The following is a 25006-nucleotide window of genomic DNA, read 5'->3' on the forward strand; positions in this document are numbered from 1 at the left end:
CTAACTACAAACAAACATGAGAAGGAATTATCTGTTCCCCCAGCAGTTAATCTATGGACATAATTTATGGAATGAACAAATAAATGAAATAATGTAGTCCTAACCAGGGACAAATCATATTAAATATTCATGGTGCAAATGTAAAGACATGGTAAATATTTGAAATTTGTGTTATGCTGCTTTGTGAATAAATAACAAACTTGCATTCATACAGTGGTACTATCGAATAAGTTTAAGGAAGACGAGTGGTGGATAAACCAATATTGTAAAAACAGGAGCCGTCATACTAATGTGTCCTATGGGCTGTATTTCAGTCATTAAGACCAAAGCACTGTATTTCCATCTTGTATATTTGCCAGTGGAAGTTGAAATCAATATATGTGTCCTCCCATTAGTCAGAAAGTGATTGGATGGCCGACCACTTGCTAACCTTGTGTTGTAGAGAGTTAGCACTGGCCTCATTGACCCAATGACACTTTTATTTCCTGACATTAGAGAGGGACTGTCTGAACACTGGGGATGTGTTGTTAAGAGAGTGTGATATATTAGCCTGTGCCAGAGTAAGTCAGTGGCCAAATTAGAACCCTGACTGTAGGTTAAGTGAAATTTATGTGCTCTCATGGACAAGGGAGGCCATGGCTAGATTTGGAGACTGTGGAGCATAGGTGTGAGGAGAGGGGGCTGCTTTCAGTCTTGCTGGAAATGCAGTAGTTCTGTGCAATGCTACAGGCTGAATTTGTTATTATATACTATATTATATTATATTATATTATATTATATGTAGTTACATTAGAATCTACAACTAATGCTTGGATTGTATTATTTATCCTAATGAAGTTGAATCTGCATGTAGCTATATGCATAATACAGTACTGATTCTGTGTATGCATACAGATTAAAGTCACAGGTTTGGTTCCTATACGATTTAGTAATTATCACTGTTTCATCTTTGGATAAATTATTAAGCCTGTTGGTTTAGATCTACTATGTGTTTCATTATCATGAACAACAGGTACATTTCAGACATTCCACACGTTTTTTTCAGAAACCACCAGGGATGCACATCTTCAAAAGCTATAACAATGAGGCTAGCTCACTCCAAACAAAGTCTATTTGAGATTTGTTTACGAAACCTTCCTCTCTCATTCACTTTCTGATCTGCCACTAATTTTCCACTGTGTGTTTACAGACTCCTAACACAAAGTCTCATTACCTTAAACTAACAGCTCGTGATTGGAGAAGATCTGACTGCAGTCTGGGCTCTGACCCTTCAGCTAATTACTGACTGCTTGTCTGAGTGCTGTGTTTACTGAAAGGAAAGGACAGTTCACTCTGGCAGAGGGCTTTGCTCTGCAATCAGCCCCCGCTTTCTTTAATTAGTGATTAATCTGTGCGTTGCTGTTTGGATTAGTGCCGGCTTTGCCGTGCTCTCTTCTCAACTACTCAGTGCTCTGAGAACAACAGGCAATGATTTCCATCCCAATAGCATGAATGTGTCATTGATGTGTTTGGGGGTTGCTCTTTTTCAGCTCATTTCTACTCGAGTTATTACTGTATGGTTTCACTAGACTTCCAGAGTGTTCCCAGATCTTTGTTGTTTCTATGGGCAACAATAGGTCAACAAGGATTTGACACATTGAGTCCGAACCATGGCTATTTTTTCTTAGCATTCTAAAATGCAGGCATCTGTTCTCTACCAAGAGTACCGTGATTTAAGACATTAGAAGATCAGTGAACATTTTCTATAGGCTTGAGCAAATTAATAAACACATGCAAAGCGAGCATAAATAAAACAAATAAAATGTTGCTTTTCTAAAAAGGAAACAAAATTGAATATGGTGCATTACACCAATGTTCAGTAAAATAAAGCGATAAAGCACAGGAGGATGTGTGTTACAGTCAAAATGCTTTTAGAAAATAGTCATTTTATAAAATGTTTTTAAATGGCCTCAAAATACAATATGATACAATTTTCAGTTGTCCTGTTTCAGTTTATGGTCAATAATTAAAGCAATAATCTTTCTTTCTCAGTGATTTAAGGATAAGGTAGGGAGTGTTGTTAGACACCAAGCCTGTGTTATATATCAAGCTAGCAGTGCCACTTTATGTACCTAAGGCAGATCTATCAAAAAAATGGACATTTGAAGCTTGTATGACATTCCATATTGCTTTGTATGTTTGTGTGTTGCAGTTTACAGTGAATTCTTTAGTTAATATTTCAATTCAAAGCTTAACACTAAAAATGAATAGAGGAGCCTGTTAGCCTCTTAGCTGTCTGCTGAGTTCAACAGTCTAGTTGTAGTTGTTAAGAAAATAAGTTTAATCAAAGCCGAGTATGTTTAGCACTGTTCTGGGCCATTTATTTTACATATATTCTGAAGCTTCGTCCCATCTATTAATACACTCAGTCCGAGCAACATAACTGCACATTAATACAGAATTCAATTGCTGTGTAATTGGCATAAGAGGGTGTATATCAAAGATTTTATGTCATCAAATTCACATCAGGGCATCTGTTTTTTGTAAAATTGCAATAAAAAGTCTTGCAAAAAACAGTGCAGTTTATTAAAATTTGTATACACTTGGGTCAGATTTCAAATGACGTGCAGTTATATGTGTGTATGTTGAGTATTTCACTCTGAATGTGGCTCAGCCAATCGGATTTTAGAATCTGCTTCATAATTCAACTGTTAGAACCGTTCTACTTATGATTCCTCTGTTGGCGAGTCATTAGGCTACAGCAGTGGATGTGAGGCAGACAATTATTGGATGGTGTCATTAAAACCCGCGGGAGAAACTGTCTTCCAGAGCATTGGAGATCCTCTCAGTGTTGTGTGTTGTCAGAAAGCCAACGAGCCTTGAGACAGCACTCAGGAAGCACAACCTGTTGTTCCCAAAGCTCTTGTGTCTGAATGTCTTGCTGAATACTATGGCCTACGGATTTATGCCAGCAATGTGTGGCAATTTGATCCTCAACTCTGTCTATTTCTTCTTACTTCTGGACAGAATCTTCATTTTTACCCACATACTTAGACAAAATGGTGACAGAAAATATATAACCATTTATTTCTGCTGTTTCTTTCTGTCACTGAACCCATTCATTTCACTGAGCAAGAGATGTGCTAAAGTTTTATAGCAGTACAAGATTGTATAATACAAGCCTAGGTGCAGTCTGGGGGGAGCACAAGACTGAGTTATTCATTTTCATGAAGCGTTTTCTGCCGTGCATTTGTGATGAGCCATAACTGAGAGGCAGCACATCTATCGGCGAGAGAGTGGTGGGTAATCCTCCTGCTATCAATTAAGAGAGAAGCATCGCTTAAGTTTCTCCTCTCTCTCTGTCTCTCGTCTCTCTCTCTCTCTCCTTCTTACATCACAATTGGAGACAAACCAAGTCTCAAAGGATCCACAGTTTTAGCAATGCAAATTCTATCTCTTAGAGTACAAATATAAGTGTATACTACATCCTTCAAAATGTCAACCTGGATTCCACAGAGTATGTCTTCAGGCTTACATGCAGGGGGTCCTATGTTAATTCTGCTCAAGTATAAAAGTGTTTTGTAAGAGAATGTTTGTCTCAATGTATAGGTCTTTCTGGAAACTTCGAATAGTGGGCAAATTAGTCATGCCTTAAGTTTCCCTTAAAGGGACATTCTGTACAAAATGAAAATTTTAATCATTACTACATCTGTTGTAAACATACCTACTTATATCACAGCTGTGCAATAATACCTTCTAGAGTGAGAAATTCTAGCTTGAATACTAGGAAACCCTCTTCTTATGGTGTATCTTCAAGGTGGGAGGAACTACTGCTTCTTTAGTGTGCTTGTTGAGGAGGGCTGTCACTGTGAAGAAGCCAGATTTCACACCTGTAGTCATTAGCCTCTATGTCAGGAGCTATGCTAGCAGTCAGGATTTCTTTATCACTGGCTATGTTTACATGCAACGATTTTTGCCAATCCGACTGAATACAATCCGATTACAGATTTAGACTGAGGTGTTTATATGCACTCTATTCAACAATCTGATGGAAAATCTTCGTTTACATGCTCACTACAAGTAATCCGAAGCAAAATGACGCGCATGCGTGGAGTAGCGCTTAGAGTAAACGTTACCATGACAGCGAACATCACGTGAGGTCCAGACCAGTTTCTGCTCCGCCATGTTGAGCGGTGTAAACTTTCGCCGTGACGCGACGCACATGCGCAGAATATACTTACACGTTCCGATCGGAATGTAATCGGATTCAGGCGTTTACATGGCTATTATTCTTCTATTTAACGGATTATTTAGAAGTTTACCCACCTCGTTTAATCGGATAGAAATTGTATTCCGAATGGCCTCAATCGGATTAGACTATTCCGATTGAGGTGTTTACATGGACGTATTCTATTCCGATTGAGCTGTTAGTCGGATTATTAACGGATTATCAGGCTGCATGTAAACGTGGCTACTGTTCTCTATCAACTGGTGCATTATGCAAATACATCATACAACCACTGGGAATCTCCCCACAGTAGCCACGTTTACATGCAGCCTGATAATCCGTTAATAATCCGACTAACAGCTCAATCGGAATAGAATACGTCCATGTAAACACCTCAATCGGAATAGTCTAATCCGATTGAGGCCATTCGGAATACAATTTCTATCCGATTAAACGAGGTGGGTAAACTTCTAAATAATCCGTTAAATAGAAGAATAATAGCCATGTAAACGCCTGAATCCGATTACATTCCAATCGGAACGTGTAAGTATGTTCTGCGCATGTGCGTCGCGTCATGGCGAAAGTTTATACCGTTCAGCATGGCGGAGCAGAAACGGGTCTGCAGAGGAGACGAAGTTTATGCTCTGATCTTTAAAAGACGGCGGTGGGACGGACGTCCAGCTTATGAGTCTCAGAACACGACGTCTTCCTCTCGCCGCTTCCTTTATAAGCACATGTGAAGCACGTTTTCCTGAGTCTGACATCATTTTAAAGCAATTAAAACACAAGCGCGCCAACTGGAAACTCATTTCACGCGGACTGGACCTCACGTAATGTTCGCTGTCATGGTAACGTTTACTCTAAACGCTACTCCACGCATGCGCGTCATTTTGCATCGGATTACTTGTAGTGAGCATGTAAACGAGGATTTTCCATCAAATCGTTGAATAGAGTGTGCATATAAACACCTCAGTCTGAATCTGTAATCGGATTGTATTCAATCGGATTGGCAAAAATCTTTGCATGTAAACATAGCCTGTGATGGACAAAAACACAAACAGGATACAGACAGATGTGGCCGAGAGGTGAAGGCTGCAAAACATGACCAATAAGATTGGAAGTTTTAGGCCTGGATGTCCATTTGACTAACCAAATTGTGTTACTGCTTTAGCAAACAGAGCATTTCAGCATTAATAAACAATAAGTAGTGTTAACAAAGTATTGCTGCTTGGATGAATTGATGGTTGTTGAAATGAACACATGATGGTCTGATATTGATGCTTTGCAGATGCTTAGGATGGTTTTTAACTTACTTTCAATGAAATATTGAGATATCTGTCTAGTTTATGAACAGTGTGTTTTTAATATGAGGTTCATATGAGTAATTTATAAGTTTATTAATGCTGAAGCTCATTATTTGCAAGTTGCATGTTAACTAATGCACTAAATAATATTAGTTAAGGAAACCTTAATGTAAAGCATGAGCAACAGCAGTTTACTGATGTTAACTAAAATGCCATTCTCATTTTTTTCTCCCTTCTCAGCTTCACTCAAATTCAGACAAAGGTGATGGTTCTGTCAGGTACATCCTAAGTGGGGAAGGAGCAGGGTCTATCTTCATCATCAATGAAGTAACGGGAGATATCCACGCCACCAAGAGTCTGGATCGAGAGAAGAAGTCACACTACGTTCTCCACGCTCAGGCCATTGACATCAACACCAACAAACCCTTAGAACCGGAGTCAGAGTTTATTATCAAAGTGCAAGACATTAACGACAACGCACCCAAGTTTCCAGATGGTCCCTTTGTCACATCCGTGCCCGAGATGTCAGAAATTGGTACGTTTTTTGGTACATGCTACAGACAGATATGATGCTTTTAAACAGTAGAGGAATGTATGCAGTCTAGTTTCATGCGGTTTACAAGTTTCACAGATACAGAAAACCAAAATTTCAAATTCAGACCAAGTAGTTTGGCTTTCAAAAAAACATGGCTTGTCACTGCTGAGCATTTTTATTCCATTTTCACTCTACACTCCCATCACAGTCAAATGGGTTTTCCTCTATGCTCCCATATTCATAGCATAGATCTTATTTTGTGTTTTTGTTTTCTGCAGGAGACCCACTGAGCTCCCCCAGGAGCACTAAAACCTTTAGACAGCACTCAGTACCCCACTACCCATAATGCATCTCTGTGCTCTCTGAAATCCTCTACTTCAAGAAGCAACACCTAGAGAGCCTAGAGAGAGAGAGAGAGAGAGAGAGAGAGAGAGTTCCCCACAGACAGAGCTGCTGAAATGCTCAGTCTCCTCAGTCTCATATGATGCCATCAATCCTCGTGCCTTTGTTCTATGTATTCCATTTTTAGCCCTAACCACAGAAGCCATCTTCTACACTCAGTCCATTCCGTTCTGCATTTTACCCCACACTTATGAAAGACCCTCTCACACTCACTTCCACCCCTTACTCTAAGCTCGATTTGTGGAAAAAGAGGCCATTTGACTGTTTTTCACTGTTGACTGTAAGAGTTGGGTTAGCCTCTGCCTGAAAGCTTCCATTTGACCTTGTGTTTACAAATCACTTTTGGTTTTGGTTTGGAAATGACTGAGCTCAGGGAGGGTTTCATATTTGGGTATCGCTAGGTTAGACAAGTTTTACACAACACTGGCTATCATCCCATTCAACCTAATGAAAAAATGTAGCCCAAATCTCTGTTTTCCTCAAAATATGTACAATTAGGGTGTGCTATTCATTTCAAATGATATTGATTGTATAGGTGTGAAAGTCTCATAACTTGCTACTAGGAAATGGCTAAAATTGCTCTTAAGGTTACACATTTTCAACTTTGGGACACATTTTACTTCAAAACAATTGGATCTAACTGCTCACCCTGTTGCATTCACTCCTATATAGGAAACTTTTTGAAAATTGTTCAAATAGAGCCAAAATAGAAATATTTTGTCCCAAAGACTCAAAATGTAATGTGTACCCCATCTATATTGAACTCATTGTTCCAAATCAATCTCATTAGGATGGTCATGATTACTTGGAGAAGAAAAAAACTTTTTTGTACTTAGGAAAAGGAATTTAATAAGTTGCATACAGTATAGTTTAAAAATATATTTATTCTCTCATCTACTCGGGGAGGTCAGAGGGGTCAGTTTTATCAGTGAATTGTCTATTCCAGTAAATTGGTAGAAGTACACAAGACTGAATTTGTATGATCACTCACCACAAAATGCACATTTTTATATCTGGTTTGCAGACAAACTTGTCCTGCTTGGACACTTCTCCACCACTCAGTTTAAGAAAGAAAACTGAAAAAACAGAATCAGTCATCTGGTCTGGGATCATATTTTGGCCCAAAGACTCAACATGTGATGTGTACCCCATCTATATTGAACTCATTGTTCCAAATAGAGCCATTGCCTTAACTAAAGAACCCTTGAAGAACCACCTTTTTTTTTAATGTGTGGACTTGGATAGGTCAGTAAGGTGCAGCTTATTTGTAAACATATATTAAGTGCTGCACAGTTTATTTATAGTTATGCATCACTACTTGAAGCGCGCACTTTGCTATAATTCAGCAGTGAGGGTTATAGTTTTGCATTGACTTGCGTGGGCTGCATTCATGGCTGTGTTATAGATATAAGTTGTGCGTTTTCTTATTTTCTGTATTGTGGAAATCAATTGGGTGAATTGGCTGGGCAACAGGTTTTGAATCCCTGTTTGTTGTTTATTTGAATCCCAAGTTGCTGTTGCCTTAGCAACAAAGTTTCACTCAGAGGATCAGATGCGTGACTGCTTTCGTGAATACAGCAGCTGTAAGTATGGGTAAAAACCCCAGTCGTAGCTATGTTTACAGAGTGCTAGTTTTTAATATCCACCCATATACAGGGTTTTGTGCTAAAAATTACAAGCACACGAATCAATCTCATTAGGACTGTCATGATTAATTGGTTAAGGAAAAAAAAAAAACGTTTTTGTACTTAGGAATAGGAATTTAATAAGTTGCATACAGTATGGTATAAAAAAATATATTTGTTCTCTCATCCACTCAGAGAGGTCAGAGGGGTCAATATTATTAGTGAAGTGTCTATTCCAGTAAATTGGTAGGAGTAAACAAGACTGAATTTGTATGATCACTCACCACAAAATGCACATTTTTATATCTGGTTTACAGACAAACTTGTCCTGCTTGGACACTTCTCCACCACTCAGTTTAAGAAAGAAAACTGCAAAAAAAGAATCAGTCATCTGGTCTGGGGTCATATTTTGGCCCAAAGACTCAACATGTAATGTGTACCCCATCGTGCTCTGTAGATACTGCTAAAAGATGTTGTTTCAGTGAGGCAGACCTATAGGTACCTCATTAATTGGACTATTTCAGCTGGTGACCTGACCTTTAGCCTGAAGCATGACAGGTATAACAAAGCTGCTAATGTACAGATTTTAGTGTGTGTACGTAGGTGTGTGTGAATCAGGACATTCCTTTCAGGTCACAGAGGTAATTGGCTATAGTGGCTGTAGCTGGTCAGCAGGTGAGCCAATTACTGCTAAGCACGGTATGCCACTGTGTTCTAATCAGAGGGAAAGGTTGTAGCCATGGGTGATATTTAAAGATTCAAGGGCATTAATACCACATTAGCCTTGATTTCCAGGCAACATCACCTGGACAAACAGAACCATGGCTATGGCATCAGCTTTCACATTTGGAGAATTTTTCAAAAACAAGCAGGTTATTTTCTTCTCAAAACAAATAATGAAACAGAGATCTTTTGTTATTCATCCATATTCATACATACAATTAATATTTAGTAGAGATGCGCAGATCATGATTTTTTTGACTGATTCTGATTTCTTTACAGCCACATTGACCAATTAATTATTATTTAAAACCAGAAGCTCACAGATAGACACATGAATTACATTTTATAAGCCAAAGTTGCAACATAAAGTAAATAACATTAGTTGTAAATTCTTAAACAAAAAATCTGTTTCAGTTGTCTGTGTAAATAGCATAATCAAATAAAGGATTACGTTGAAAGTATGAGATAACTGGCTATTTAGCACAATGAGATGTAGGTGTATCAGCATCATTTAAATGCAGCACATTCATCTGACTCACATTATTTATGTCATACAATTGCAAAACAAATCAGCCAAAATCAAAAAACAGACTGAATGATTTCTGATCATGTGTTTGGAGTAAAAATCACTGATTCCAACTTTGGCTGATTCCAATCTTGGCCTAATCCTATCCAAAAAAATAAAAAAATGAAGCACAATTTGATAAAGGTCACTAATTAACTTTTCCAGCTTAATATGTTACTCTATTAAGACAATTTTGTTGTAGCTAATCAGAACAAACAGGTTTAAAACAACAACAATAAATTTGCCAACACGCTAGCCTAGCTTAATTACATGACAACAAGCAACACCCAGTCTATCCTAACAATGTGACTTTTTGCAATCTTAAAAAAATGTATGTTTTTTTCTATTTTGTGAAACAGCTACAAAAGAACACAGTTGTGTGTATAGCATTAATGCATTTGTTCCACAGTGCAATTTCTTCAAATCTCCAAATTTCTCTGAATCATTGTGCTTCTGAACCCAGGATGTCTGGCAAAAACAACACTAGAGTTCAGCCGTTGTTTTTAATTTAAGTTTAATTTAACTCATTCACAAGAATTTTCCCACATTTCTGTTTAAAGTTAAGAGGGGAAGAAAGATTAGGAGGGGAATTCAAATTATTGTATAAGCTCAATGGTACAGCACAATCCTCCTTGCTTGTTAGCTACTTTAGCTGGCAGTACATACGCCCAATCAATCATTATCGATGAGGAGCTTGTCGGAGTGGGTTGTACTATTGAGGGAGCTGAGCAAGGCAGGGGAGGCATGAAGGCGAAAATAACTTGTGGGTTTTCTGTTCATTGCTTTGGTTGTGTTCCATTCGAGATGTTCATCTGCCCCTGAATCTGCTAGAAGAGGATGATCAGGGCTTCCCACTTCAACACCACACTCAGCCAATGCTGTCAAGAAAGCTGTGTGTGTGAGTGTGCATGTGTGTATGATTGTGTTAGCAGGTCTTTGAGTCCCTGTATTTGTGTATTGACATATCATTGCTGTTATATCAACGCACTGTAGCTCCATATTTCTATTTTTTTAATATTTGAAATACAGCTTGAAAGCAGCTTAAAACCTATGTACCAAATGTGGGGGGGCAGGGACTCAAGGGGAAAAAATTTGTATTAAATTTTTAATTTAATTTTCAGCATATCACATTCACTCACATCCAGAGAGACAGTCTAATTCTATTTCAGAGGAAAGTAAAGAGTTTTTCCCAGGACATTCAAAAATAGTACACTCTCAGGAAAAAAAGGTACTAAAGTGTCTCTGGGGTAGTGTCCCTCACATCACTGTGGTGGTCCCCTCAAGGGTATGTCTTCAGTATCTTTAGTGAGGGAACATAATTGTGCCAGATTCCATTGGGATTATTTTTTTTATGTTGCACTGACATACTCCATGTCTTAATTCTAGACATTTTATTTTATTTTTCAAATATATATTTGGAATTTGTGTATTAAATATATATTACAAATATGCACCTTTCCCCTGGAATAAACCTATTTAACAACTGGACCTTAAGACCACTGTTGTACCTTTGAGGTATACTGTTTTGAGGAAAAACTGGCCAAACAGCTCAACTCCAGCATACAAGGCTGTAAAGTTGCCCACTATGCTATCTAACTGGTATCAACCAGTGAGTTATAACTCCACAGAGCCCCACAGAGCCTCATATTAAGCAAATTAAAATATGATATTTTTAATAATAACAAACAAACTTGCTTTACAGAATGATAAGCACATTTTCTGCTGTTTGGTTTTTGTTCAAAATAACCACATTTGGGAATGTGACTCTAAAAATAATTATCATTGGTTTATTAGTAGGATTTCCAGCTTTGTGGTGATGTGGGCATCCATAATGTAACACTGGGTAAATGAACCAGACACTCGCAGATGTAAAATAAACCATAAGGTTTATTAAAAAGAGGACGATCCAAAAGAGCAGAGTGAACACCAGTCCAGATTAAAAACCAAAAGAACAAAACACGGTACATAGGGTCAGACAAGAAGAGTCGTAAGGAAACAAACGAGGGTCTAAACCCAAAGAGCAAACAAACCAGTAACCTTGGCCAAAGGGAAATTTTCAAAAAACAATAACAGTAGACAAAAAGGGTCATAAAATGAGAAAGCCTCAGTATGCACTGGCAAAACAGAGGCAATACTTCGCAATGAATTAAACAGACAGGTATATATAAAAGAGGTAACAGGTGAAAACAATTTGAATTCCAGTGACTGAGATCTGATGACTAGTGGATGATTGGCTGGCTGGGTCATATGACTGACTGATATAGCTTGGTAGCTGGAGTCCATAAGAGAATTAGAGTTTGTCTAAGAGCTGGGAAGCTATCTGAGGGTGGCTGGTGAAGCAATGAAGCTTGTGGAACCCAAACCGATCCACTGGCTCTATTTCTGATTCTGAAATTATTAATTTCTCAGAAGATATTTCTGAGGAGATTAGATGAAAGATAATCCACTTGCATAAAGAAAAGTAAAGTTAAAGGAAAATAATCGACAAAATAGAAATTTCTAAAACTAGAGCTCAAAATGATTAAGAGAAAATGGGACTCCTAACAACCTTGAAAGACCTGGTAGCCAAAACTGTCAACTGTCACAGATAAACGGTACTTAAAGGTTATATATTTGAGAGAGAGGAGAAAATCTTGCTCCTTGCTTCAGATCTGAAAAAAAAATCCACAGTCATTTCTGTCCATCCTTCTACTGTGAGAAGACAACTCAGAACTATGGGTCGAACAGGATGTGTAGCTGTTAAGATGACATTATAACATTATTGTGAAGAGAAAATAGACAAAGAGGAAGAAAATTTGTAAATCAAACAAAGAAGCTGCTGGTGTTCTCATAACAATGACCACCCCAGAGTCGAGACCTCACCTTCGCTGAATATGTTTGAGCTTGCTTGGATCATGCGAAGCAGAAAATGCAACCAACTTCTAAGAAGGAACTTTGGAAGTGTGAAAAAATATACCTGCAGATTTTATAGACAAACAGAAAGTCTTCTGAAAAGAATGGAAGCAGCAATAAAAGCAAAGCGTGGACATACTAAATACTGAAAACATTGATTATATTTATCTGTTAAATATGTTTTGTACTCTTCTTGATGCAAAAAAAATTAATAACTGCTTAATGGCAGTTTTGAAGTTGAATACATGAAAGGTGGTCTCTGACTACCACAGCACTGTATGTCAAGAATAATAACATTTATTTCTACCATAAAGTTACCGTTTTGGACATACAAGGTTTGTTGACAGTGATGATACAGTGTTTTTCTGTGTGCAGCTTTATTGCTTTACAGCCAAAGAAAAGGAGATTCAGATATGGAGACTGGCATGATAGCACTATCAGCTGTTCTAGTAAAACATTCCCCCCTCTCTGCCCCCACACCCACACACCAACTTCAACATGTTAAATTGTGCAGTGCCCTTTGGTTATTGAAAATGCGTAAAATGTGCAGCTGGGTTTGTGTTGCTTTTAAAGCATATGTTTCTAATCATGTGGCTTAAGATTTCAAATGAACACAAACATGGTTACTTAGCGACCATAGGAAAGATGTGCACTATGCAGACAGTAATGGTCTAGCTGCAAGGACTGTGGACTGTTACAATACCATTTTGCATCACATTCAGTTCAGCTCACAACCCGTTCATTTATACACATATCATATGCATTGTTTAGTAAGAAGATTTCAATTGACAGTGTTCTTTCTCAGTGCCTGTATCTGAGCTCCAGTGCTGTAGGATTATTACCTCTTCACATTCATGCACACACACACATATATACTCACACATGGATACACACTCATACACACACCCCTTGGGAAACAGCCCGTCACTAGTCAGATGAGTTTTTTCATCATCTCTGCTGGCTGCCAAACTCTGATAGAAATGTTTTTCGCAGGGCCTGAGAGCTACACACTGTACAAAAAGAGATTTTAACTGATTCCAGCTACTCCTGCTGAAGTAAAACTACAGCGCTCTGAAGCAGCATCACTGCAAGTGATTACTGTCATCAGCTGTCTGCTCTGTGCTGAGCTGTTAAACAGATCAAAGAGATAGCGTTCCATACGTTACGTAGAGAGGCGAACATATGTTAAAAGCTGGGGAGCTTGTGGATTGTTCTGTGGTTAACATACGTTCTTTTCTGAGACTGTGAGGTGAAGAGACAATAGAGAGAAGCAGGAGAGAGAGAAGTGATGGAGGAGACTTTGCTGCAGTTTTAGAGACAAATTGGATGCATTCTGCCAGTATGTCATGTACGAAACTGGTGTACGAGCCTAAACATGCAGTTTAAACATGTACATCTCATACATATATACTAAGGCTGTCAAACAGTTGAAATAATTAATTGTGATTAATCATAGTTTGTCTAGTTAATTGCAATTAATTGCATTTGTGTTATTTGCCCAAATTTGACCCTACAATTTAAAAAGCAATGCCTTTTGTTATAGCTATATGAGTGGACAAAATAAGCTTAATCAGTATACATGTTACCTTTGATCATTCATTCATTCATATATATATATATATATATATATATATATATATATATATATATATATATATATATATATATATTCATTAAACCGTTATTTTCACTGAAAATAAGATGAGTTCTTATCCTTGACATCAAATAACAGTGACTACATGTTCCAACTCCTTTCACTTTCATAACACTATGTTGCATCTTGTTTTGAGGGAACCTAGCTATTGCTTTTGTTAGTTTGCTGCTCCTTGATTCATCCACGGAGCACTGTACAGTTCTGTATTACTGATATTGCTGGCATTAGTTGTGTTTTCCTTGTATATAATACTTCAGACTTGATGTATTTCAGTGATAAACAAATTCACAGTATGGCAGTAGCTGGAATAGCAGGGCTGTAGAACCAAGGCATCGGGTGGGCATTTGACCCACCACTGTTCAAAGTACTGGAGCAGTGACCCACCACTTTCTCACCGAGTTCAGGATGCCTATGCTTATGAAGCACTGACCTATAGACATAAAACTAAAAAACTCATTAACAGAACTCATTATCAGAATCTCCATTTCAGCTGGGAAGCAGGACAGTGAAGCCTTGAATTCATGTTCAGTGTTCAGTAAGAGGAGCTGCAGCTCACTAATCCGGTAAATGTTCTTACACAAACTAATGCACAGTTTATTTTACTACACTCTGTGAATTTACTAAATTCCAATGTGAATATTTCTTAACTAAGGGCTCTTTCACACCTACCATGTTTGCTGCAGACCTGTCAAACCTTTTCTTTAGTTCGGTACATTTGATGTGTGAACACCCTACCCGTATTTAGAATCAACACCAAACAACTGGATCATGGTTTGCTTCTAAGTGACACCTAGCTCAGTTTTCTGCTGGTGGGAACCCACATGTGTAATCTGGCCACTTTAGCTGTCGCAGTGTGAAACCAGCTGATCCAGATGAAAAAGATGCAATCTCACGAAAACCCACACTGTTGCAAATGTTGAAAATGTTGAAAATGAACTGTTTGATGTTCTTCAGTAATGTTAGCTGGCAAAGTTTTCTATTTTTGGCCAAACCCAATAAAGCACAGGGATAAAACAAACACAGACACTGTTTACGAAAAGGTTTATACAGATATTATATTAGCTTGACATTAAAGTCAGTGGCCACCAGGTGCTTTTTTTTTAGCATTCCACAACTTTACCAGCCTTTTGTTGCCCCTGTCCCAACAAATATCCGATCCAGAATTTTCTGCTGATATCAGCCTGATACTCATACCCGTTATCGGTTCAATGCCATCTCTACTGAAAGGCATTATTGAGAGACTTCCTTTAAGAATAACATCAGTCATAACTCCTAATCAAAGGCTCTAACCTTGAACATGTGCTGAAAGAATATTTACTAGCAGAATAACACTATTTCAACTCTCAGTGTTGATATAAGCATGTGACACAGCACCTTGATGCAGCAGCAATAATATGCTCAATCCATCTTGTTGCTTTACAAAGAATCTCAACAGAATTAGGCCCATATTGCTAGATTTCCAACAGAGGGTGCACCACAGAAGTCACTGCTCCAACGGTGCGTACTACCCAGAAGTGTTTATTGTGGACTTGTATTGATCTTTCCTGATTTTTAAAGGTGTTTTCTTTAACATGTACATCAGAATCAAATGTATGCTTTTTATTTCAGAGGAGAAAACATCTATCTTAATATAATGCATTCTTTTTTTTTTTTGAAAAGCTTTTGTTTTGTTCAATTTCTGTTACTAACATAAAGCTAGCACATCTATGAACATCACTATTATATTAGCACCAAGCTAAATGAGGTTCACATTCACTCCTTCATGCAGGATTTAATGCTACTTATGGCAGCTCTACATAAATGAGGACATTTGGATTTTGTAAGATTTACATGTAACATATTCTTTACTTTGCAGTTTCTGAGAGAATTCTTACTTTGTCTTACTCTGAATTTTAGAAGGAGCCTCTTTGCTTGTTAGTTAAACTAAAACATTTTCTTACTTAGAGTATGGTTTCAGACATTTTACTTCATATACATGTAGTTTGTGACTGCAAACATAACTTACGTGCATTTGCTCATTCTCATGAAAAAAAAAAAAACATGGAAAATACATGGATACTTACCCATGAAATGTCTTGACACAGCCCATAAATAGTTTTTTTATATCACAATATAATTCAAATTTCAGACCGTTTTAGTATATATCACAATAAATGTAACTTTTTAAACAATGATAAAAAATAACATGCTCAAGTAAAGCTATTTTGTATGTTGAAAGAGGCTTGTTATTCTGAGGTGTCCCATCACTTTTTAATTAGAATCATTTTATGTGGTTATGTTATAACCGGAGTTTGGGGGGAGGAACATGCCTGAACCCCCTCCTTCTTCAAATCTAATGCCCTATAAATTCACATTCTCACCTTCCGTTCTCATGACGATGGGTTCACAGTCCCCACCATCACCGTATCTCCTCCCTGTTCCTCAGTCCTACATCAGTCCTACTACAGCTATAAGGGGGGTCTGGCCTTCTAGCTACAGGCAGAAGCTGCCCAGAACTCCAGCCCAAGTTCTCAGAGTTCTCCCCCTCCCTCAATCAGACTTCCCTCATACTACCACCATGTTGAAGGCATGCTGAACACACAAATAATAATCATAAAAAGTAAATCTTCAATATTTCTTTTGTGTGAAACACACACATTTTCCAAGCCACTTATCCTTCTGGGTCACGGGGGGAGCTGGATCCTATCCCAGTGGTCAATGGGCAGAAGACGGGAAACACCCTGGACAGGTCGCCAGTCTATCGCAGGGCAGACAGACAGACATGTACACTGCGCCACCGTGCCGCCCTCTTGTGTGAAACAGTAAAAGCAAACCTGAACAGCACATAGATAAATCTATGTTAATTTTGCTTTTTAAAACTAGCAGGAAAATGTTGCTAAATGTTGTTTCATGTCTAAAATTGGACAAGGCTGAAGTTGGTTCCTTGTTCACAAGCTTTTTGTTCAAATTGTACATTCCACCTTAAATGGAGCAGCAGCTGACACCTGCACCGGTGCCACCTGTACCATTTAAGGTGGAATGGGAAGCAATAATAAGAAGCCAACTTCAGCTTCACTGAATTTCTCAACTCATTTGTTTCATGCGTGCATCCCATACACACATACTGTCAGGCAACGCTGGAATTTGGAAAAGTCATTCATCTTTTAGCAACAGGTGGTACATGCTTGTTGCACAGACAAGTCCCTGAGACTCTGATGCAGCTGACCTAGTGAGGCAGCTTCTTAGGCGATATGAGAGGAAGCCTGGCAATCGCTGTACTGTCCATGTTAGGCTAAGGCTAACCTCAAAAGTCTGACCATTTCTTTATGCCTGTAGACTATTTCAGATGCACACTGTAAAAAATTGGGTGTTTTAAATAGTTATTTGAGTTATTTGAACTTAAAATAATACACTGACAGGGCATAAAACACAGATTCTTGTTCTGTTAACTTAAAACCACCTTTTATTTTACAGTGCAGTGCACTAGACAGCAGTAGGTGATCGAGGGTCTGCTGCATTTTTATTTTCACCTGAAACATGACTGAAACATCCATGGATTTGCACTGTTTGTACATCGCGTTATCTGCTGCATTATATGAGTATCTGACAAAACTCATATCTGAGCAAGAATTTCAACAACTTCTGATAATTAATCCCCTGTTTAATGTTTTGTTAGGGAAGAACTTCATTTATGAACATTGTTGTCTCTTTGTCCCTGAACCTTTTTAATTTGTCCTGAGCATGTTGATGGCTTTGAATGTGCATATCAGCCTATCAAATGTTGATTTAAGATGCATTATAAGCACGTTTTGCAGCTGCATTGTCACACTGTGTGCTGCGCTTTCTGACATATGTACCTCTGGCCCTAAGAGAGACAGTGAGGGGGAAGGGGGGTGAAATGCCAAGGAAAGTGGAGAAAAGTCCCAGCCTCCATAATCCCATTTTTTGTTCCTGGGCCTTGAAAGCTACATCCAGTGTATTGTGGTGCTGGCAATAAGTCAACATCAGACAGTGTAGATAGATGGATTGAGCTCAGTTTGCAGTAATGAGAGAGAGAGAGAGAGGAGGGGGACGAGTATGGTGTATGAATGAGTTCAGATATGTGACCTGAGTCTGTAAAGGGCGCCACCATGGCTGGAGGAAAGAATAAGAAAGAAGAGTAAAACAGAAGAAATAAAACAAATGGATAAGAAGAAGAAAAGGGAATAAAAGGCAAAAATGCAAAAACAAAATGTAAACAGGGAAATACAAACAAAGATATGAGAAACATTTCTGCTTCACCTGGCTACCCTACAAATGTCCAGCACTCTGAAAGAGGGAATAAATGCAAGAAATGTTTTATTATGAAGGATGGGACTATTATCAATGTGCACAGTGCAGATATAATGGAGTATGACCAAGAATACATTAAGTATGTGTGGTGATCAGCAGGTGGCTATGAAAAAGACTGCTTTTTTGTCTGGTATCTTTGTGGTCCCAGGCTGATGCAGAATGTCTTCTGGTAATATTAGAGTGCTCAAATTGTTCAGACAGTTTTATTCCTTGCAAGATTTGATTGAAAAACTAAGTAAGTAAACAAGTCCCCCAGGTGGTCCCAGTCTGTTTTCTGAAGCAAAATGGCTTCCTGTGAACCACTTTTAATTACAAAACTGTTTAATTGGTATTGAATTTTGGCTGTTTGTGAGTGGATGCACGCAGGGCGTAAACAGAGTGCACATGTCTAGTATACACGTTTTACGTTCATTCTACATACTGTGCGTTATCCACTGTATGCATCACATGCAGTTATTGGAAAAAAAATAAAAGTACAGATGTTACTTGCTATGTTTCTGTTAACTCTCCCTCTCCTCCCAATTCCTAAATGTTGGGACACTATGTGAAATGCTAATAAAAACAGAAAGACTGTACAAAGCCTTTTTACATAAGCTGGACCTTTTTATTGGTCCTCATACTGTAAGTTTTGTTACAAATTCAGAAGTTTTTTGTCTGAAACATGCACTAACAGTATCTGTTTTTTCAGGTACATCAGTATTCCAAGTGACAGCCACAGATGCTGATGACCCCACCTATGGAAACAGTGCCCGGGTAGTGTACAGTGTTTTACATGGACAGCCGTACTTCTCTGTGGATCCCAAAACAGGTAACATACCAAACCTCCACTCTTTATCCAATCTTGTTACCTGTAATCCTTTAAATGGCAGGCTTGCTATTCTGTTATTAAGACTTTTTAATTCAGTAACTAGGCCTGCTATAAATCGGAGTGTTTGGTAATGGCTATACCCAAGTTATGTAATTGCAAGAGTAAGGAAATGAATGGTGGGCTTGTAGTTTAAGGGGTTGATTACTCTCAGTAAATGTTTTTATTGTTGTAAGGTGTTTCAGGTCTATAGTTTAGCTGTTGGAGAAATCCCTTGTTCAGAATAACATCAACTTGAGCTCTGCAGTACAAAGTATTACCAGGGGCCATAACTAATGAGAACAGGCTTCACACGTGTGCACCGTATTGTTGAGATCTTTGTCCACTCTCTGCTCTATAATTGAGAGCATCCCTTGAGGTTGGCAAAGAGAGAGCAATTGTGTGGAGGCTTTCAGAAGAAAAAGGTTTAAAAAAAGAGGATGAAAGAAAAAAATAAAACAGGAAAAAGGAGTCAGAGTGGTTTGAGCATTCATGAAACATGGTTATTGTTTGAGAGGTTTTACAAGGGTCCATTAAATGTTAATAAAGGGACAATGTGTTTGTGAGTGCTATGTGTTGAAAAGGAAAAAAAGTGAGAACAAAAAGAACAGGTACTTTAATGTGTGCTTTGTGTATGTGTGTGTATTTTCAAAAGCACTGTACAAGTTATATATGCTCCTTCATAACATATGGATGAAGAATCGATTCTTTGGTCTAATAATAAAGTACTGTTTCACAGCAGAATGTGAGACTTATCTCTGCGGTGTGTAGACGACAAAACCCACTTTTGGTAATCAAATGAATCATTTGTGCATCATTGCGCTCAGAGAAGGAATTTTACAGTACATTGGGTTTATGTCATTGACACTGTCCGTGGTGCTGAAGTAGCTGCGGATTGACCCTGTCCAAGGTAACTGCAGAGCAGAACTATCAGAGCTGTCCAGGGTGCTGTAATACCACAAGGTACTTACTGACAGTGTTATCTAAGGTACCGGAATCTTCTGAAACCTTTTCTGCCTTGAAACCTGATTTTCTCCTTTAATAACATCATTTAACAAAACTGAAACTTGTAGATTTTTATTTTATTTGTGTCATAAACTACACATCCATGCAAGGAAACATATGAATAAACATACACTTCACAATTTAGTCACCTCTTATTGTTACACTGATGAAACACATCAATAATAAGTCCTTTGTGATCTGAATTCTGACTGTGCTCACAAGCTGGCTCGGAAACTATCACAGTGCATCCAACAATAAAAGCAGTGTGGTGCTTCTTTTATGTAGAGATAGAAAACATGGTAGCACACAGGAAGCTACAATTCTGCATGCAGATACATTTTACTAGGCCCATAGTGGGCATGCAGACATTACAACTACTGGGGACAAAGCTAAAATATATGAATTTACTGTATATTTGAGTTTTTTGTTTGTTTTATTGTTATAGTCAAGAACCACATCTCAGTCTGTCCTTTTGTAGTAAATTTCACCTTTTAGATAGCAAATGAATCTAAGCTCTGCATAAAAGCTCTGCGCATCAAAAGAGAAGGGAATGTATCTTGTTACATCATGATAACAGAAGGCTAGCAAAGAAGAATAAACCAGGGCACTAGCAGCCTTTAAAAAAGCTGTTAAACCAACTGGTTACCAATTTAAAAGTTACCAATTTGTTGTTATAGCTTAAGAAGCCTAAGGTGGTTCTCCTTTTCAACCACCCAATAAACCATCTTCTGTTTTATTTTCATGTCTATTGATCAGATGAGATCAGTAATTCCAGTGCATGTGATCACAGGATGTGTTACTGACATTTCTTGAAACTTGTTTCATGAAGTTGAGATGCTTGCACATTTCATATAGGTTTTAAGCAACTAAAGTCACATGAAGGTTTCACCCCAGAAAGCCAGTGTAAAGCCACCTACCTTCTTTCTACATCTCCTCCCCGTTTTTGTGTACAACTTGCATTAGCAATCCATGAGATGTAAACATTTGTTAATCGCCAAACATTTACATGAATAATGAATCGTGGCACATTTTGGTCCAACAAGCACAGCAAGGGCCTGAGTAAGCATGGTACCCTTCCTGCAGTGATGAAATCTAATCACATGCAGTCACTGGAGATGCTTTTGACCCACATGGAAATGGCAGGTGTAAACGGCTATATGTCTCACTGTCCATACCAAGTACCAGACAATACTAGGTATGAACAGGGCCGAAGTCGCACATAGATTGAGCATTTCTGATAGATAAATTCTAGTGGAAAGTTAGGATATATGGAAAGGCCTTTGCATTGGTGCTATGCCTTTAATGCATGTCACCCCAGTGCTGCTGGTGTTCTATAGTTTCCTATAATATTAATAGTAAGATGCTTTGTTTCAGCCACCTTTAAAATCGTAACACTCACCCAGCAGTAAAACCCACACAAGTGCTTCACTAAAGTCAAGGCCAAGATATTTCTGCTACTGGAAAATTTTCAAGACCTTTTTATGCCACATGGAAGATATTAGGACCTTTTAACAGAGTTCTCCAGAGCCCTAGAGCACAAAATCCACTTAACCAGCAATCACAATTCCCCCAGTCTTAAGAAACACACTTGTTAACGTTTAGAGTGCTGCATTTTTTTGCCTGCTCCAAGACCCTTTCTGTTGTACTTAACAGCTAATTTGAGAACCTGTACAGTTCATCTCTGCCGTTTTACCTTGCTGGTAAGCACTCACAGTAGTCAATGTAATGAAAGTCTTTATAAATGTGGAGGAGGGTAAGAGTATCAGTGCAGCATTCAAGTCCGTCAGAATCCTTACAGACAAGAGACAAGATGTTCAAGCAAGAAGAGACAAGAAGTTCAAGCTGGAAAGGCAGAAGAGGAAGGATCTTGATGCACTTTTACCCAGGACTGTTTTTATTATGCTCTCTGATTGCCTCTCTGCTTGCTCACTTGCTCACTCTCTCACTTTCACTGCCCCTTTTCTCTCTCTCGCTCTCTCTCTCTGTCTTACTACATGTCATGTTGTTGACTCAGATCCCCCAGCAGGAAGACAATACAAATGAAAAGGGGCACCTGCAATATCCAAAGAAGTTTATTTTCGTATTATTCAGACCGCAATGCCTCAAGGAGGTGCAAGAAAACAAAAACACAAACAAGCAGAGAGCCAAGAGCTCTGAAGGACACACACGCAAAACTCAAAACAAAGTAAGCCCATTGTGTTCTTTCCATCATTTGCTTTTGCCCAAACAGGACTGCGGTATACTCTTAAAAATAAAGGTGCCAAAAAGGGTTCTTTGGAATGATGCCATAGAAGAACCACTCTTGGTCCCGTATAGACCAACCTTTCAGTGAACGATTTTTGTAAATGAGATGTGAAGCCTGAACAACTTTTTTTTAAAGGTTTTAAAAAGCCTCTTTTAAAGAACCTCCACATAACATGAATGGTCTATATTAATTACAGGCTTTTCATAGAACCTTTCCTAGTCCAAGCCAGCCATTTAGAAACTTTTATTTTGAAGGGCTCACATCATGGAAAACCTAATTCTTTTAGTATGTTTTCCACTCTAGTAAAGTCTCATAATGTGCCATTTACTCTCTAGTCCACATGTGAAAACTAAGCGGCAGAACAACAGCCTGTTTTGTATTTAATGTTTTTGTGATGTCATGAAAACCATGTTTACATACATTACCCTTGTTTAGCCTGAAGCACTTAGTTAAAGTTATAAGCAGTTACTTTATATTTGACTAAGTTAAAAAATGAAAAAAATTATGGCATGTGCAAAAGTTTAGACATGCTACTAACTCAATACTTACTAACACCCCCTTTCGGCAGATTTTCTGGGCAGTTTGGATTCTTTATAGCTTTGTTTTAGGAATTTTTATCCACATATTTTAATGATGTTCATATTATTGGATTGTGAGGGCCATTCCAAAAGCATCAGCTTGCATTTATTAAAGTGGTTTATGGTATATTTTGAGTTACGTTTTGGGTCATTGTCCTTTCATAGAAGCCAGTCTCTTTTAAGCTTCATTTTTTTATTGACAGGGTCACATTTGCCTCCAGAATTTACTGATACTTAATAAAACCCATTTTCCATTTACCTGTGCAGTGTTTTTTGTTCCACAGGCTGCTACACAACTCCTATCATAATAGATACACCCCAGTGTTTAACAGTAGGCAAGGTGTTCTTTTCATCAAATGCTGCTCATTTTTTATCTCCCAACAGACATTTGGCAATTGTGGCCAAAGAGTTCCACAATATTTCTTTTCAACAAAATGCCTCTTCCGATGTAATGAGGTCACAGGTGAGGTGTCCATCAGATGATTCTTCCATGCAAATGATGTTTCTGCAAGGAACACTGCACAGAACAGAAAGGCAAAGCAAAACCTCCAAATGACAGAATAGAACCTGCACGAAAGTTTAACCACCACTCCTGTGTCAGCTAAACCTTCCTGCAGATTCTTTGCCATCATATGGGGGGTTTGTTTTGCCTTAATGTTTATGTTTCAGTTCTATCTGAGAGTTTTCTTGGTCTATCAGATCTTGTCTTGATTCCTACAGTTTCCCTCAAATGTGATTTCTTAGTGACATCTCAGACAGTGGAAATTGCAAGCTTGAAGTGTTTTGATATGTTAGCTTTGTTGCCCATGATTTGCACAAAGTTTGAAAAGCAAGAGAAATTATTACACTCTGGAATTGTCGTCAGCTGACACTTACTAATGACAATGTATGTCCTGCCTAAACAGTCCTGATGAATCAGTTAAGGCCTAACAAGTAAATTTTGAGACTTTACAACTGGAGTAAAGTTCAAACTTTTGCCCATGTCACAATTAGAATTTAACTCTTTTTCCCTATTTTTAAGTCAAATATAAAGTTTTGTATGCATTAACATTTGCAGAAAAATATTATTCCGCCAGGATTGTCCAATCTCTGCACAACTGTTTCAGTCTTAAAGGCACAGTAATTCTAACCGACAAAGAAAGGTTGGATAATGGGCATATAAAATTGAATTATTAAAATTGAACTGACCAAGTCAAAAAACTATGTGCAGCACTTAAAAAGGACTATGCATTAATCACATCTATGTCCCTTCTCAGACTGAATCTTTCAACCTTCACTTGGGCAGCAAGCTGTGAGGAATTATGTTAAGCTGTCACTTTCAAGCACAAAGGTTGACTGTGGAGTCTATTTCTTCCTGTCATGGCAGTCCCACAGCTAGTGACCACATCTCTGAAAGAGCAAGAGTGACAGGTGAACATGCTACTGGAGCTGTTCTACACTCAGCTGTCACTTGGCTGGTAATTTTGATCTAGGACCCTGCAGGGCTTACTGCATGTGGCATTGCTGGCCGAAGACATGAACTCTGCTTTGTGTTGTTTGGAGCTTACAGCCTGAATATATTTTTCTGTGTATACATATGGCAGCTTAAAATAGGAAGAAAAGTTACTTTTAATGTCTCCCAACTCATTGTTATTAAAGTGCCCATTTGAAGGAAAACCACATTTTCCTCACTTTTTCAAAATAAACTGGTTTGATGTGGTGTGTAATTTTTGTTAAAGTTTTAAAATGTACTGTTCACCAGTCCACCAGTTCATATGTGCAAACTAAGCTACAAAAACACCCTAATTCCAATTATTTGTTTTTGTGATGTCACAAAAACTAATGCATTTACTTATATCTGCATTTTCAGTCTATGTCAGTTTAGTTCCACCCATGTTGAACTTATAAGCAGTGGTCCAGTATGGACTACTTTTTGAATAGGGCATAATACAGCTAATCAGAACAGAGGTCATTTTAATATATCAGTCTTAAAGGTGCAGTAACAAAAGCAGCCTGTTTAATTTTATGGAATGAAGAGAGGCTGGAAAAATGTTTAAAAAATGACTGGTGATGCTACATAAAACTACATAAACCTCATAATTTGACTTAAAAATGACTTTCTTATTAGTAGGTAAAA

At 38.1% G+C, this 25006-nt stretch overlaps 1 protein-coding gene across 1 annotated transcript in view; it reads left to right on the forward strand.

Annotated features, from left to right (window-relative positions):
* LOC118809307 (cadherin-18) overlaps window positions 1-25006 on the forward strand; it is a 135073-nt gene that overhangs the window by 45026 nt on the left and 65041 nt on the right. The window contains exons 3-4 of the mRNA XM_036572470.1: window positions 5752-6046; window positions 18907-19026. Of these exons, the coding sequence (XP_036428363.1) occupies window positions 5752-6046; window positions 18907-19026 (415 nt within the window). The remainder of the gene's footprint in view (window positions 1-5751; window positions 6047-18906; window positions 19027-25006) is intronic.

The sequence above is a fragment of the Colossoma macropomum genome, unplaced genomic scaffold (genome assembly GCF_904425465.1).
Source record: "Colossoma macropomum unplaced genomic scaffold, Colossoma_macropomum, whole genome shotgun sequence".
NCBI classification, from domain to species: domain Eukaryota; kingdom Metazoa; phylum Chordata; class Actinopteri; order Characiformes; family Serrasalmidae; genus Colossoma; species Colossoma macropomum.